The following is a 17,291-nucleotide window of genomic DNA, read 5'->3' as shown; positions in this document are numbered from 1 at the left end:
GCAAACTTGATGATTGAGTTGGAGGCGTGCATGGCCACGCAGTCGTGGGTGAACAGGAGTACAGGAGAGGGTCTAGAACGCACCCTTGTGGGGCCCCAGTGTTGAGGATCAGCGGGGTGGAGATGTTGTTACCTACCCTCACCACCTGGGGGCGGCCCGTCAGGAAGTCCAGGGACCCAGTTGCACAGGGCGGGGTCAAGACCCAGGGTCTCGAGCTTGATGACGAGTTTGGAGGGTACTATGGTGTTAAATGCTGAGCTGTAGTCGATGAACAGCATTCTCACATAGGTATTCCTCTTGTCCAGATGGGTTAGGGCAGTGTGCAGTGTGGTTGCGATTGCGTTGTCTGTGGACCTATTGGGTCGGTAAGCAAATTGGAGTGGGTCTAGTGTGTCAGGTAGGGTGGAGGTGATATGGTCCTTAACTAGTCTCTCAAAGTACTTCATGATGACGGAAGTGATTGCTACGGGGCGGATGTCCACTGACTACCCTTCTATATTGCACACCCTTTACTTTGTCAATTTTCATCTCACACGTTTTTACATAAAGTTTTCCAAATTTAGAATTTCAATAGCTACTTGGTCATGTGACGTAGTGACCTCAAACAAGGGTCAGAATGTCCACTGACAATGCCTTTGTCACGTTCTGACCTTAGTTCCTTTTTTATGTCTTTATTTTAGTTTGGTCAGGGCGTGAGTTGGGGTGGGCATTCTATGTTGTTTTTCTATGTTTTGTTCTATGGTTATATTTCTATGTGTTTGGCCTAGTATGGTTCCCAATCAGAGGCAGGTGTCAGTCGTTGTCTCTGATTGGGAGCCATATTTAGGTAGCCTGTTTTTCATTGTTTTTTGTGGGTGGTTGTATCCTGTGTTAGTGTTTTCACCATACGGGACTGTTTCGGTTGTTTGTATTTTTGTTATTTTGTTCAGTGTTCGGTTGGTTTATTAAATTATATCATTATGGACACTTACCACGCTGCACATTGGTCTGATCCTTGCTACTCCTCCTCAGAAGAAGAGGAATTCCGTTACAGCCTTCATATCTCACTCTGATGTTTGTTTGTCATTTTTCAAAATGTAGAATTTCAATAGCTCCTTGGTCATGTGACCTAGTGACCTCAAACAAGGTTCAGAATGTCCACTGACTATACCTTCATATTGCACACTCTGATGTTTGTCTACTTTCATCTCATGCTATTAGACTTAAATCTGTAAGCCTTGCAGGCCATCTACACCAAAAAATAAAATAGAGTTTTCGACCTAATTGTCACATAACAGCTAACCATTCATTATTGAAAATATAACTATCAAACCTGCATTACAAAGACCCCGCAGCTGAAGGTCTCCTGCTATATGGTGTGTTATTTCACCTCCTTTCCACTTTATTTTTTTATTTTTATTTTACCAGGTAAGTTGACTGAGAACACGTTCTCATTTGCAGCAACGACCTGGGGAATAGTTACAGGGGAGAGGAGGGGGATGAATGAGCCAATTGTAAACTGGGGAGTATTAGGTGACCGTGATGGTTGAGGGCCAGATTGGGAATTTAGCCAGGACACCGGGGTTAACACCCCTACTCTTACAATAAGTGCCATGGGATCTTTAATGGCCTCAGAGAGTCAGGACACCCGTTTAACGTCCCATCCGAAAGACAGCACCCTACACAGAGCAGTGTCCCCAATCACTGCCCTGGGGAATTGGGATCTTTGTTTAGACCAGAGGAAAGAGTGCCTCCTACTGGCCCTCCAACACCACTTCCAGCAGCACCTGGTCTCCCATCCAGGGACTGACCAGGACCAACCCTGCTTAGCTTCAGAAGCAAGCCAGCAGTGGTATGCAGGGTGGTATGTCCACCCAGTCATCTTTTCCATGGCAGGATCTTCTCATTTTGAAGTACTCTCTTTTTTTATGTAAACATAATTGAATTCTGATTAGTTATAGGCAAATGAATACACAGGCAAAATTGCTGTTTTCCTTATCACTATAATCTAGTAGTAATTTAGTAGTAGAGGTGATTTCCTTAATGCCCCATTCTACACACAGCCTAAATTATAGGCACTGAACCATTTACAGGACAATAATAAAAGTAGCATATAGGATCCAACCCTATCACAGAGTGAATAAATGTAGAGCGTTTGTAGACTTTAAGAAAAAAATATGAAGTGACAGTTTCATTAGTACGTGCTTAAAGAAAGTCATATCACAAAGATCACAGATGACAGTGCCCACCAAATCTATGACAATAGAGAATGAATTGTAAGCACCAAAGTGTGTTTGTCAAAATAATATCTGAAAATGTCAGTTGTTGAACATAATACTTCTATTTGCAATAGCAATTTATGATATATGCAGTTGAGTAATATTCCATGTACCAACACAACATGAAGGACGGACATAAGACATTCCCACCTATAGTATTGACAACTTGACAACAAGTTCTCATTTACAACTGCGAACTGGCCAAGATAAAGCAAAGCAGTGTGACACAAACAACAACACAGAGTTACACATGGAACAATTTCACAAATAAACACTGTAGTGATAGATGTGCAGAAGATGAATGTGCAAGTAGAGATACTGTGGTGCAAAGGAGCAAAAACAAAATATATATAAATAAAATAAATAACACTATGGGGATGAGGTGGATGGGCTATTTACAGATGGGCTGTGTACAGGTTCAATGATCTGTACGCTGCTCTGATAGCTGATTCTTTTTTTTAATTCTTTTTTTTTTACCCCCTTTTCTCCCCAATTTTCGTGGTATCCAATCACTAGTAATTACTATCTTATCTCATCGCTACAACTCCCGTACGGGCTCTGGAGAGACGAAGGTCGAAAGCCATGCGTCCTCCGAAGCACAACCCAACCAAGCCGCACTGCTTCTTAACACAGCGCGCCTCCAACCCGGAAGCCAGCCGCACCAATGTGTCGGAGGAAACACCGTGCACCTGGCCCCCTTGGTTAGCGCGCACTGCGCCCGGACCGCCACAGGAGTCGCTGGTGCGCGATGAGACAAGGATATCCCTACCGGCCAAACCCTCCCTAACCCGGACGACGCTAGGCCAATTGTGCGTCGCCCCACGGACCTCCCGGTCGGCTGCGACAGAGCCTGGGCGTGAACCCAGAGTCTCTGGTGGCACAACTAGCGCTGCGATGCAGTGCCCTGCGCCACCCGGGAGGCCCCGATAGCTGATTCTTAAAGATAGTGAGGGAGATATGAGTCTCCCGCTTCAGTGATTTTTGCAATTTGTTCTAGTCATTGGCAGCAGAGAACTGGAAGGAAAGGCGGCCAAAGGAGGAATTGGCTTTGGGGGTGACCAGTGAAATATACCTGCTGGAGCGCGTGCTACGGGTGGGTGCTGCTATGGTGACCAGTGAGCTGAGATAAGGCCTAGCAAGGACTTATATATGACCTGGAGCCAGTGGGTTTGGCGACGAATATGAAGCGAGGGCCAGCCAACGAGAGCATACAGGTCGCAGTGGTGGGTAGTATATGGGGCTTTGGTGACAAAACGGATGGCACTGTGATAGACTACATCCAATTTGCTGAGTAGAGTGTTGGAGGCTATTTTGTAAATGACATCGCCGAAGTCAAGGATCGGTAGAATAGTCAGTTTTACGAGGGTATGTTTGGCAGCATGAGTGAAGGATGCTTTGTTGCGAAATAGGAAGCCGATTCTAGATTTAATTTTGGATTGGAGATGCTTAAATGTGGGTCTGGAAGGAGAGTTTACAGTCTAACCAGACACCTAGGTATTTGTAGTTGTCCACATATTCTAAGTCAGAACCGTCCAGAGTAGTGATGCTGGACGGGCGGGCAGGTGCGGTCAGCGATCGGTTGAAGCGCTTGCATTTAGTTTTACTTGCATTTACGAGTTGTATGGCATTGAAGCTAGTCTGGAGGTTAGTTAACACAGTGTCCAGATTGTCTAGCCCGGCTGATTTGTAGGGGTCCAGATTTTGCAGCTCTTTCAGAACATCAGCTATCTGGATTTGGGTGAAGGAGTAATGGGACGAGCTTGGGCAAGTTTCTGCAGGGGGTGCAGAGCTGTTGGCCGGGGTAGGGGTAGCCAGATGGAAAGCATGGCCAGCCGTAGAAAAATGCTTTTTGAAATTATCGATTATCGTAGATTTATCGGTGGTGACAGTGTTTCCTAGCCTCAGTGCAGTGGGCAGCTGGGAGGAGGTACTCTTATTCTCCATGGACTTTACAGTGTGCCACATTTTTGGGGAATTAGTGCTACAGGATGCAAATTTCTGTTTGAAAAAGATAGCCTTAGCTTTCCTAACTGACTGTGTATATTGGTTTCTGACTTCCCTGAAAAGTTGCAAATCGTGGGGTCTATTCGATGCTAATGCAGTATGTCACAGGATGTTTTTGTGTTGGTCAAGGGCAGTCAAGTCTGGGCTATATCTGTTCTTAGTTCTACATTTTTTGAATGAGGCATGCTTATTTAAAATGGTGAGGAAAGCACTTTTAAAGAGCAACCAGGCATCCTTTACTGACGGGATGAAGTTAATATCCTTCCAGGATACCCGTGCCAGGTTGATTAGAAAGGCCTGCTAGCTGAAGTGTTTAAAGGAGCGTTTGACAGTGATGAGGGGTGGTCGTTTGACCACGGACCCATTACGGATGCAGGCAATGAGGCAGTGTTCGCTGAGATCCTGGTTGAAGACAGCAGAGGTGTATTTAGAGGGAAAGTTGGTCAGGGTGATATCTATGAGGGTGCCCATGGTTTCGGATTTAGGGTTGTACCTGGTAGGTTCCATGATAATTTATGTGAGATTGAGGGCATCTAGTTTAGATTGTAGGACGGCCGGGGTGTTAAGCATATCCCAGTTTAGGTCACCTAACATTACGAGCTCTGAAGATAGATGGGGGGCAATCAATTCACATATGGTGTCCAGGGCACAGCTGGGGGCTGAGGGGGGTCTATAACAAGCGTAAGCGGTGAGAGACTTATTTCTGGAAAGGTGGATTTTTAAAAGCAGAAGCTCAAATTGTTTGGGCACAGACCTGGTTAGTATGACATAACTCTGCAGGCTCTCTCTGCAGTAGATTGCAACTCCGCCCCCTTTGGCAGTTCTTTGGTGTTAAACGAATGGGGGCAAGAAATGTGAATTGTTTCGCTCTCAAGAAAAGGGTGCCATTGAAAGGAGTGATTTCTGGGGTAGCAGTAAATGTAAAAGTTGACCAACTGAAGGGGAAGATTCCAGTGTTTGTGATGCTCGTCGTTTGGTGTGACAGACAGGGTGGCGAGAGTGGTGAAACAGAAGTCATTGTCTGTTCTTTTGAGTTTTGATGTTGAGTCTGTCCGACAAAGTGATGTTAGGATATATAAGTTATCCTGTACAAACTTTTGTACAGAAAAACATTATGCTGTTACAGGTGTCAAGCTTATAGGCATGTGGCAGCAGTGTGTAGGAGGGAGGTTCCTAGGTGTGAGAAGTGTGCAGAAGGGCATGAGACAAAGGAATGTGTTGCATTGGGGAAGGTAGTGGTGTGTTAATTGTTGGGGTGCCCATGGGGCTGGGGATCAGAAATGTCCCGTGCGAGAGGGGCAGGTTGAGGTTACCAGGGTTAGAGCAGTGCAGAAGTTGTCATATGCTGAGGCAGTGGAGAAAGAGAGGAGTGGTGTGAGTAATAGATATGTACTAGTACAGAGGAATAGGCCAACAAGTGATATATGTTTCAGTTAGATTGGATTTTTGGCATTTATAGCAATGGTTATCAACTGTACCGCAGGGATGGAATGTAAGTCGCAAAAAAATTGAGGTTTTGGTGGAAGCTGCAGATAAGTTTTTGTGTGTGCGAGACTTGACATCAGAAGAGTTACAGGGTGTGTTAAGTGGTGATGTCCCATCCTTTCAGGTTGTTGGCATGAGGTAGGATTACATATATTTAAATAGTTAAGTAGGGTGGTATTAATATATATTATTATGATTATATATATATATTTTGTGAGTGTAGCGTTAGATGGTAGGGTATTTGTTTATTTATTTTTTCAAGCAAAGTATACGGGAGTTGTCCTCCAGTCTAGTATGTGGCGGTAATGCAATATATTGGATGCCAACCCGCCGTTAAATCTCATCGAAGAAGCCATGACTCACTTCTGTTTAGCCGTTTAAGAGTGTTGACCCGGTAGCGAATGTAGGAGGGGTCATTCGGGTCACAAGCATGTCGTGGAGGGGATGTATTTTAAGATTGGCTAGGGATGACATTATTTGTATGGCAAAGAGAGGAAACAGGTATGGTGTAGTACAATATGCATTTTGACCATGGCTGAGCTCTTCAACAACCTTGACCACTGATATATGTATTGTCAGTCGTGAAAAGATAGCTAAAACTCAGCTAGCGGCTGCCAGAGCTAGCAGGTTAGCTTGACGATGAACAGCTCATCCCTTTGATATATGTTGCTAGTGGCGCCAGGGTCCATGGTTGTAGTACTATTTGGGGTTGCTTGTTACTTCAGTCTTCCCACTTAATTATTGTTTGAGTTGGCTATTCTTCTGTGCCATGTAGCTAGCTATTTTTTGGGGAGCGCCCAAAAGTCCTTTGTTGTTGTTTACGAATTCTGCCATGTAAATATGAAATAATTACCAGCTGCCTTACCTGTGTTCATTCACTGTTAGCACAGTATTTCTTAATCCTAGTCCTGGGGTCGCAAAGGGCTGCACATTTTGTTTTTGCCCTAGCGCTACACACTTGGGGTGTATTCATTAGCAACAACTGTAGCAAAACGTTTTGCAAAGGAAAATGTTTCGTCATGAAAACTAGATACTATCAGTTTGGTTCCTAGTGAATACAACCCAGATTCCACTTATTGCTCATCATCAAACATTTGATTAGTGGAATCAGGTAGTGCTATGGCAATAACAATAACTCCACTCCCTAGGAACAGCATAAAAAAAACACTGATTTAAGCAGACACTCTTTTCCAGAGCTACTTAGTCAGTGAGTAAGTTCCTCCCTTTTACTTTCAAAATGACTTCTCTTTTCTCTAGAAAGAGGATTCAAACCATTTCTCCTTTTACTCTGATGTTATTATAGCTAACTAATTGACCAATCATCTGTCTCTTACTGTTCATGTTTTCCTAGAATCACCCTCAACACTCAACAGAGATGTGGCTTCAAGAAAGCAGTGAAGGAGACAAAGACCAAGAAGGGGGTCATAGAGGAGACGGGGCCCTCACACACAGAGCCCAGTGAAGGGCTCATCCACAAGAGGGGTGCGTCTCCCCTCGTGGAGCCCTCAGTGGCATACACACACTCCAGGAGCTTTGGCAGACTGGTCAAGCCCCTGGTGTTCACAATAGGGGTAGGTTTTTAGGTCTTTCTTTTACTTAACAGACACTACTCAATATAACTGTATTTCTTGTTACACACTTTTACTGTTTCAAACACACATACCTCTATAGGTCTATTGCCAGATTCAGCAAAGCATTGACAGGGAATAAAGGGGATTAACACCATGTTAGTTTACAGGCTGTTCATTTGGCACAGCGGCCATCTGGCAGTATGAGTCACTGAAGTCCCGGGTCCAGAGCTACTTTGACGAGGTCCGGGCCGAATGGTTGGAGAAACTACGGCCGCAGAAACAGGGGGATCTTCGCAAATGGGTGAGGATTTCAGAGGAGGGGGTGTGGACTTTGCCACTCGCACTAGGTCAAATATGTCAAGGCTCCCCCTTTCTCTTCTTGCTGAACTGTTCACGTTGATGTCTTAGCGAGTTGATTCCCTATGCTGGGTCGTGTTTATTACTACACGCAACAGAATAAAACATTTTTTTTAAACATTTTGCAACAGAAAACTAAAATGTATGTTTATTATTGGACCAGGTTGTCCTTCCCAGTTTCAGTCAGTTTTATTCTGTTTGGTGCCTAATGAACACGACCCAGGTTTCACTACATTGTGTGGGCGTTTTGTCAAACTGTTTCTGTTACAGATCAACCAGTGGTGGAACAGCTTGAGTGAGGGCCAACGTACTGTTGCAGGTTAGTCTGTACTGAAGCCCATAGATTTTGTTGTCCTCTCAATAGTAACTAGTTGATACAGATAATGATTGTCACTTTCACTACTACCCTCTATCTCAAGATAATGTATACTTTTTGTCTGTATGAGAGAGAAATTTGTCCTGCTTTATACCCAACCACTTTGATACAAAAACACATTAGATTGGAGCAGACTGCAGTCGCAGTGCAGTGCCCAATGAGCAGTTTAGGTTCCTTGCTCAAGGGAACATCCCGCCATCTTTTACCACCCTTCAGCACCTCCCCTCACCTCTTTCATTATCCACTAATCTCTCATTAATTCAGTATTTTTCTACTCCTCTCTCAGGGATCATAGCTGCTAATGCTGTGGTGTTTTGCTGTTGGAGAGTGCCATCCCTCCAGCGCTCTATGATCAAATACTTCACATCCAACCCTGCCTCCAGTGAGTAGGGGAGACTGTCCTATCCTATGGCAAATACGCTTAACTTGATCTCTGCCTCAGGAAGTGTTCATTGTTACGTTCCGCAGCAAGAAACATAAGGGGGAACAAACCGAGTCACTGACAACAACCAAAATGAAACAGGTGGGGTTTTAGGAGGCGGTCTGAAGGGGGCGGTCTGCGCATGGGGGTGTCCACTGAAAGTTGACTAGCAACAACATTTGGAATCTAAAAAAACACCCAGCATGAGTGCCCACTAAATTTGCCCAAGAACACGCAAAAACATTTTAAACCCACACCAAACTTAAAGACAGGAAGCAAAACAAAAACAGGGAAGATCAGATAAAGGATTTAGTCTAGAAATCAAAATAGGGAGAGCCAACTAAAGTTCTTAACCCTCCACATAACTGGAGCACTGGGCCAGCCACTCTTAAATATCATCTGGTGAAGCACCTTCCGACTAACAAGATGGACAAGCCAGCGTAGGTGTAACGTATACTGACCAACGAGGTGACCCCAATCGGCGCGCCCAACGTGCGAAAGTGCTATACGTACGAAAGTCCAACCTCAAAACTTAAATGGAAAAAACCTGTAACCGTAATCGAGTGTCAGGATTAGGGCCATGAGTTTTTCTTCGCCACGCACCAGGAAGAGCAGCTAATGGGGATCCATAATAAATACAAATATGTGACCGGACCAGGAACGTCTCAGGAGCCCTTGTTCTAGGCTATAGTTTTAACTGGTCGTGTCAATCAAGACATTTTATTGCTAGTAACACTGACAGAGGCAGAGATCCAGTTTATTTGACATATGTCATAGATTTTGTAATATTAATTAAACTCACCTGAACTCTTACAGTAAAAACAGCATAAAAAATAACAAATATACAGCTTTTACAGCCCAAATATAATCTGAAAAAGACTTGTCCAATAAGAAATAGTGCGGACAGTAGCAAACCCTAGCAAAACATTTAGCAATTAAAATATTTCTTATCGAACAAATTCAGGTAAATCGCTCCCCGTTTTGACCTGTTTAGTTCCTAATGAACACTTCCCTGATCATCTCCTCCTGTCTGTACCCTACCCACAGAAACCCTGTGTTTCCCCATGCTCCTGTCCACGTTCAGCCACTACTCCTTCTTCCACATGGCGGCCAACATGTACGTCCTCTGGAGCTTCTCCTCCAGCATCGTCTCCATGCTAGGCAGGGAGCAGTTCATGGCCGTTTACATGTCTGCAGGTACCAGCGCACGTGTGTATGTGATAGACAGATTACTAGTCCTGAAGTACAGACTTATTTTCAGATAAATAATCAATCATCTCCTCATTGCCAGGTGTTATCTCTACGATGTTCAGCTATGTATGTAAGACAGCCAGTGGGCGCTTAGGTCCCTCTCTTGGAGCGGTAAGCACCAACATTTTCGACTTCCTGCGGAATTTCCCTTTACTTCCTGTCTCTGACATCACTTTCTGTCCTCCAGTCAGGAGCCATCATGACAGTCTTGGCTGCCGTCTGTACCAAAATGCCAGAGGCTAAGCTGGCAATCATCTTCCTCCCGATGTATGCTTTCTCTGCAGGCAATGTGAGTGAACAACCCTTACAGCACACTTAACCACACAGAGGCTACCTTCCAATTTTCTATCCATGGAAAATGGCGCATTTCTATGTTTTGTAGTACAAAAGATAGAGGAAGGTAAGTGTTTCCAATGATGTCATCAACCAATGAGGAGGCAATGCCTACTCACAATTGGTCAAAATCACACTGTTTTTCCAATGACATAATTTGTACATTCCTCAATTTTTTCCCCTACAAAACATTAACACCATTTTCACCTACTGTATGTTGATGTTGGGGTAGTGCTGGAAATTATTAATACAATTGTGAAGTTTCCCTTTAAAAGTATTGGATTGATGCAAGCATAGATGGAAGTTTTCACCATATTCCTCATACCCATGAGGGGGAGTGTACTAAGGCTGGGAATTGCCAGGCACCTCACAATACAATATTATCACGATACTTAGGTGCCGATACGATATGCATTGCGATTCCTCCGATGTCTATATGTATTGATTCAATACTGGGATTTTATTGCGTTTCGATGTTCCAAACAAATTGCTGCTGTAGAGGGACAAGAGAGCCATGAGAAAACGAGTTTTGATCAGTCACGGAAATAAAAGTGCTGATAACAAATTGGTTCCCTATTTAAAAAGAAAATGGAGAACAAGTTATGAAGGAAAAATAGCTAACGCAAAAATCGTATTGCGATATTGTCAAAATGATACGATATACTGTCAAATAAAATCCCGATATTTTACTATCTATTATTTAATTTTTTCCCCATCGCTATAGCGTACATGTGTACAGTTCAGGAGGAGGGTACAGAATCGCAATGTCGTCATAAACAAAGCATTTTGGACCCGTTGTTATGCTACTTGGGGATTTAGTGTTGTTGATATTTTGAGGTTTTTGTTATGTGTTTTGACAATTATATGATTTGACTTATTGTGGCTGTGTGAAATGTTTTAGTAGGGTGTCTTACGTGACCTGCTGTGCACACTTACTTAGATAATCAGTAACCTAGCAACCATCATTTTCAAGGAAAGGAGGAGACACATCGAGCTAGTGACCAGAGTTCAAACATTTCCCAAGTTTATGCAAATTTCAGCAACTGCCTGACAGCCAATCTGGAAAGGGCAGCTCTTGCTAGCAAGCTTTGACATTAACTAACAATATAATTGCCATCATGCATGCTGTTTTAAGGATACCCACCATGGGAGATCTCAACGACTTAAATAATCCCTAAGTACCCCCCTTACTAGATCTGACTTTGCTGAAAGCTACTTTATTGAGGAAAATGTACTTGTCCTTCCTAGCTATCTTAAGATGAATGCACTAACTGTAAGTCGCTCTGGATAAGAGCGTCTCAACGGCTAAAATGTAAGTGTGAGTCCAGGAATTTCTTTGTTGTCCTATTTATTTACACCATCCGTTTTCTCTTCTCCTGTCCAGGCATTGAAAGCCATAGTAGTCATGGACACAGCTGGCCTAGTTTTAGGATGGCGGTTCTTCGACCACGCGGCCCATCTAGGCGGAGCTCTTTTTGGCATGTAAGTCAGCTTCAAGTCCATCTGTCTGTCTGCTCTCACACACTCATCCACGTTCAAACTGGCTGTTGCACAGGGCAGCAACAAAACATCTCAACATCTAGGTCAAGCTAGCTGTCTTTGACATCTTCTCCATTATACCCTGGCTTTGCTGATTTTGTTTGGGAGGCACCCCCCCCCCCCCCAACTGCTCAGGTGCGCCACTCTTCTTACCCAATGTTGCTCCCAACCTATCGTGTACATGTGTGGTATTGGGTCAGGTACTTCGACAGGTGACAATTTATGAATTAAGATCTATTATTTTAGTCTCGTTTGAGCTCTGTCCGTTCTACCTCTCTTCCTATCTCTATACAGTGCATTTGGAAAGTTTTCAGACCCATTGACTTTTACCACATTTTGTTAATTTTATTTTAGAATTGATGAGTAAAATGTTTATTTAATCCATCTACACGCAATACCCCATAATGTCAAAGTGAAAACAGGTTATTTAAATTTTTTGCAAATGTATTAAAAAATGTAAACTGAATACCTTATTCACATAAGTATTCAGACCCTTTGCTATGAGACTCGAAATTGAGCTCAGGTGCATCCTGTTTCCATTGATCATCCTTGAGGCGTTTCTTCAACTTGATTGGAGCCCACCTGTGGTAAATTCAATAGATTGGACATGATTTGGAAAGGCACACACCTGTCTATATAAGGACCCACAGTTAAGAGTGCATGTCGGAGCAGAAACCAAGCCATGAGGTCGAAGGAATTGACCGTAGAGCTCCGAGACACAGATCGAGGCACAGATCTGGGGAAGGGTACTAAACATTTATTCAGCATTAAAGGTCCCCAAGAACACAATGGCCTCCATCATTATTTAATGGAATAAGTTTGGAATCCCCAAGACTCTTCCCAGAGCTGCCGCCCAGCCAAACTGAGCAATTGGGGGAGAAGAGCCTTGGTCAGGGAGGTGACAAAGAACCCGATGGTAACTCTGACAGAGCTGCAGAGTTCCTCTGTGGTGATGGGAGAACCTTCCAGAAGGACAACCATCTCTGCCGCATTCCACCAATCAGGCCTTTATGGTAGAGTTGCCAGACGGAAGCCACTCGTCAGCAAAAGGCACATGACAGCCCGCTTGGAGTTTGCCAAAAGGCACCTAAAGGACTCAAACCATGAGAAACAAAATTCTCTGGTCTGATGAAAACAAGATTGATTTATTTGGCCTGAATGCCTAGAGTCAAGTATGGAGGAAATGGCACAATTCCTACGGTGAAGCATGGTGGTGGCAGCATCATGCTGTGGGGAGGTTTTTCAGCGGCAGAGACTAGGAGACTATTGAGTGCAATAGTCAATAGTCAATTGAGGATTGAGGGAAAGATGAACGGAACAAAGTACAGAGAGATCCTTGATGAAAACCTGCTCCAGAGTGCTCAGGACCTCCGACAGGGGCAAAGGTTCACCTTCCAGCAGGACAACAACTCTTACCACACAGCCAAAACAACGCAGGATGGCTTCGGGACAAGTCTCTGAATGTCCTTGAGTTGCCCGGACTTGAACCCGATCAACATCTCTGGAGAGACCTGAAAATAGCAGTGCAGCGACGCTCCCCATCCAACGTGACAGAGCTTGAGAGGATCTGCAGAGAAGACTGGGAGAAACTCCCCAAATACAGGTGTGCCAAGCTTTTAGCATCATACCCAAGACAGCTCGATGCTGTGATCGCTGGCAAAAGTTCAACAAAGTACTGAGTAAAGGGTCTGAATACTTATGTATATGTGATATTTGAGGATATGTTTTATTTATTTTTTTGCAAAACATTCTAAAAAAATGTTTTTGCTTTGTCATTATGGGGTATTGTGTGTAGATTATTGAGGGGGGGAAACTATTTAATCAATTTTAGAATAAGGCTGTAACATAACAAAATGGAAAAAGTCAGTGGGTCTGAATACTTTCCGAATCCACTGTGTTCCTCACCTATTTTCTCCTTTTTTTTAACAGCTGGTACATCATGTATGGCCACGAGCTGATATGGAAGAACCGCGAGACCCTAGTGAAGGTGTGGCACGACCTTAGGACAAAGGGTCCTAGTGGGGGAGGAAACGGTGGCAGCGGCCCCCAGTAGAGCGCACTGGACTGGGTGAATGCATGTGGATGGACTGGCCTTGGCTGATGTGTAAATTACCAGATTACAGAAGAGTGTCAATAGCATCAACAGCCTTGCTGGCCACACAAACCGAAGCCCAACTCTCCATTTACCCCCCACACACAAGCTCTGTTTGTCTCTCACTCTCTGTCTCTCATAAAAATCCCATTTGCATTCAGTGCTCTCTCGCTTTCTCTCTCACACACACACTACATAATAATGCAGGGATTTTGTGTGTTTTTGAGAGAAGAGGAGAGGACACACTGTTGAGTTACACTGGCCTGTATTCACAGTGTTGATCTAGGATTAGATGAGCCTTTTAGATCATAATAATTATAGGTGAATACGGACCCGGGAGTCTACAGGTCACCATTATCTCCCCAAATGCTGAGGTGGACGACTAAACCCTAAGATACGAAAACCATACGATCACGAAACCCCTCCCACTGTCAGTACAGGGGATTGCTAGAGAGCTACATTGCATTCGGAAAGTATTCAGACCCCTTGACTTTTTTCACGTTTTGTTACGTTACAGCCTTATTCTAAAATTGATTAAATCGTTTTTTTTTCTCGTCAATCTACACACACAATACGCCATAATGACAGAGCAAAAAGTTTGTTTAAAAAAACAACATTTATGCAAATATATTGGAAGTAAAAAAAAATAAATAAAAAAAAAATTAAATCACATTTACATAGGTATGCAGACCCTTTACTCAGAACTTTGTTGACACAGTTTTGGCAGCGATTATAGCCTCGAGTCTACTTGGGTATGACGTTAGAAGCTTGGCACACCTGTATTTGGGGAGTTTCTCCCGTTCTCTGCACATCCTCTCAATCTCTGTCAGAGTGGATGGGGAGCGTTACTGCACATCTATTTTCAGTTCTCTACAGAGTTGTTCGATCAGGTTCAAGTCCGGGCTCTTGCTGGGCCACTCAAGGACATTCAGCGACTTGTCCCGAAGCCACTCCTGTGTTTTCTTGGCTGTGTGCTTAGGGTTGTTGTCCTGATGGAAAGTGAACCTAAGCCCCCAGTCTGAGGTCCTGAGCACTCTGGAGCAGGTTTTCATCAAGGATCTCTCTGTACTTTGCTCCGTTCATCTTTCCCTTGATCCTGACTAGTCTCCTAGTCCTTGCCGCTTTAAAACATCCCCACAGTATGATGCTGCCAACCCACAATGCTTCAGGTGCCAGGTTTCCTCCAGGCGTGACAAGGCCAAAGAGTTAAATCTTGGTTTCATCAGACCAGAGGATATTGTTTCTCATGGTCTGAGAGTGATTTAGGTTTCTTTTGGCAAACTCCAAGTGGGCTATCATGTGGCTTCCATCTGGCCACTCTACCATAAAGGCCTGATTGGTGGAATGCTCTAGAGATGGTTGTCTCTCCCTTCTCCACAGAGGAGCTCCAATCAGGTTCTTGGTCACCTCCCTGACCAAGGCCCTTCTCCCCCGATTGCTCAGTTTGGCCGGGGGGCCAGCTCTAAGAAGAGTCTTGGTGGTTCCAAATTTCTTCCACTTAAGAATGATGGAAGCCACTGTGTTATTGGGTACCTTCAATGCTGCAGAAATGTTTTGGTACCCTTCCCCACATCTGAGACTCAACACAATCCTGTCTCGGAGCTCTACGGACAATTCCTTCGAACTCATGGCTTGGTTTTTCCTTTGACATGCACTCTCAACTGTGGGACCTTTTTTTTATAGACAGGTGTTCCTTTCCCAATCAATTGAATTTACTACAATTTGAATTTGCCTCCAATCAAGTTGTAGAAACATCTCAAGGATGATCAATGGAAACAGGATGCATCTGAGCTCAATTTCGAGTTTCATAGCAAAGGGTCTGAATACTTATGTAAGTATGGCATTTGTTTTTTAAAATTTGTAATACATTTGCAAAAATGTCTTGGCCTATTTTTTTCTTTGTCATTATGGGGTATTGTGTTTATTAGTTTTATTTTTTTACTTTTAACTAAGGATGTCAGTTAAGAACAAATTCTTATTTTCATTGACGGCCTAGGAACAATGGGTTAACTGCCTTGTTCAGGGGCAGAACGACAGATTTGTACCTTGTCAGCATGGGGATTTGAACTTGCAATCTTTCGGTTACTAGTCCGTGTGTAGATTGATTGGGGGGGGGGGTTATTTAATCCATTTTAGAATAAGGCTGTAACAAAATGTGGAAAAGGTGAAGGAGTCTGAATACTTTACAAATGCACTGTACAGTGTCAAAACCAATGACGTCACATCTACATTTGTTTTATATGATACACGTGTATATGATGTCTACAGTCAAGACTCATTATTCTCTGACCTCTGCACACCCCAAATGTTTTTATTTTTGCGTGTGAAATGATGGTGTTTGTTTCGCACCTCTTGTTTATAATTTCATCCAGCTATGAAAATGGAAGATAATGGACTTAAACACTGAGTATACAAACCATTAACAACCTCCCACACCCTTTACCCTCAGAACAGTCTCAATTTGTCGGGCATGGACTCTGCAAGGTGTTGAGAGCGTACCACAGAAATGCTGGCCACAGTTGTCAAGTTGTCTGGATGTCCTTTGGGTGGTGGACCATTCTTGATACACACGGGAAACTGTTGAGCGTGAAAAACCCAGCAGCATTACAGTTCTTGACACAAACCATGGTGCCTGGCACCTACTACCATACCCCGTTTTAAAGGCACTTAAATCTTTTGCTTGCCCATTCACCCTCTGAATGGCACACACACACAATCCATGTCTCAATTGTCTCGAGGCTTAAAAAGTATTATTTAACCTCCCCTTCATCTACACCGATTTGAAGTGGATTTAACAAGTGACATGAAGGGATCATGGCTTTCACCTGGTCAGTCTGTCATGGAAAGAGCAGTTCTTTAATGTTTTGTAGATTCAGTGTATGCACAGGAATATTTGTTTTTGATTTAATCATTTTTGTTTGTTATTGGAACCAAATAAAAGGTTTATTTAAAAAAATTAAAAATGCGTCTTGTGTTCCAGGCTATGGCTCTACTGTGATCTGTCCATTTCTACTGTATTTACCATGGTAGGATTGCATTTCTATTTACTATTTCACTAAAAGTGCCGCATGTTTATCAAACTGAGAAAGGTGATGGACTTTGCTCCCTCTTCAGTCCTTCCCCCACCAGTAAGCCATTAACTAAGCCATAAAGCTTTTCAGTAGCAGGAATTACAGATACAGTTGGGCAGGCTTTGTACTGCTGAATCACTGTCATCTGGATACAGGAGGGAAGTTACTCATGCTTTTATCAGAAGTCATGTGCCTTTTTGGTGTTTCATGATGTCATATTAATTGGAAATTGGCATAAACAGGCATTTGAATTTAGCTTTTTAAGCATTTTGGGCTTAAATGGTCATCTGGGATTCACTGTAGCTTTGGTGCTGGTGGGTTAGGATATTGATGTAACATAAAAAAAAGAAAATGACCAAAGTCCACAAACGGTCATTGGGGAAAAAGCCAGAGACACTGTGTCTGTTAAGGTTTATAGATGAGGAGAGGAAGTCTTCTCTCATTTCTTCTTCCTCTAGACTCACTTTAACCCCATTTTGTGATACTTGTAAAAATGGATGAGAATGGCCAATGTTTATGCTGCCGTCAGTGTC

General features: G+C 43.4%; 1 protein-coding gene across 1 annotated transcript; it reads left to right on the top strand.

Annotated features, from left to right (window-relative positions):
- Positions 1 to 6,138: 6,138 nt before the first annotated feature.
- On the top strand, positions 6,139 to 16,666 carry LOC111960639 (presenilin-associated rhomboid-like protein, mitochondrial). Its single transcript, XM_023982738.2, has 10 exons — positions 6,139 to 6,248; positions 7,099 to 7,318; positions 7,479 to 7,619; positions 7,946 to 7,994; positions 8,338 to 8,433; positions 9,520 to 9,669; positions 9,764 to 9,834; positions 9,911 to 10,012; positions 11,441 to 11,538; positions 13,525 to 16,666. The coding sequence occupies exons 1-10, from the start codon at positions 6,178 to 6,180 to the stop codon at positions 13,646 to 13,648; spliced, it is 1,122 nt and encodes a 373-aa protein (XP_023838506.1). The 5' UTR covers positions 6,139 to 6,177; the 3' UTR covers positions 13,649 to 16,666.
- The last annotated feature ends 625 nt before the right edge of the window (positions 16,667 to 17,291 follow it).

This window comes from Salvelinus sp. IW2-2015, linkage group LG4p, assembly GCF_002910315.2.
Source record: "Salvelinus sp. IW2-2015 linkage group LG4p, ASM291031v2, whole genome shotgun sequence".
In the NCBI taxonomy this organism is placed as follows: domain Eukaryota; kingdom Metazoa; phylum Chordata; class Actinopteri; order Salmoniformes; family Salmonidae; genus Salvelinus; species Salvelinus sp. IW2-2015.
Note: the sequence above shows the minus strand (reverse complement) of the source record. Positions and strands in the feature narration are given on the sequence as shown.

What these genes read in the sequence shown, in the direction of transcription:
- LOC111960639 (XM_023982738.2), top strand. Translation starts at nt 6,178, where the DNA reads ATGTCGTGGAGGGGATGTATTTTAAGATTGGCTAGGGATGACATTATT. An exon ending in CACATCCAACCCTGCCTCCA is followed by an intron (nt 8,434 to 9,519) that starts GTGAGTAGGGGA and finishes CCCTACCCACAG; the next exon opens with AAACCCTGTGTTTCCCCATG. An exon ending in GGCCGTTTACATGTCTGCAG is followed by an intron (nt 9,670 to 9,763) that starts GTACCAGCGCAC and finishes CCTCATTGCCAG; the next exon opens with GTGTTATCTCTACGATGTTC.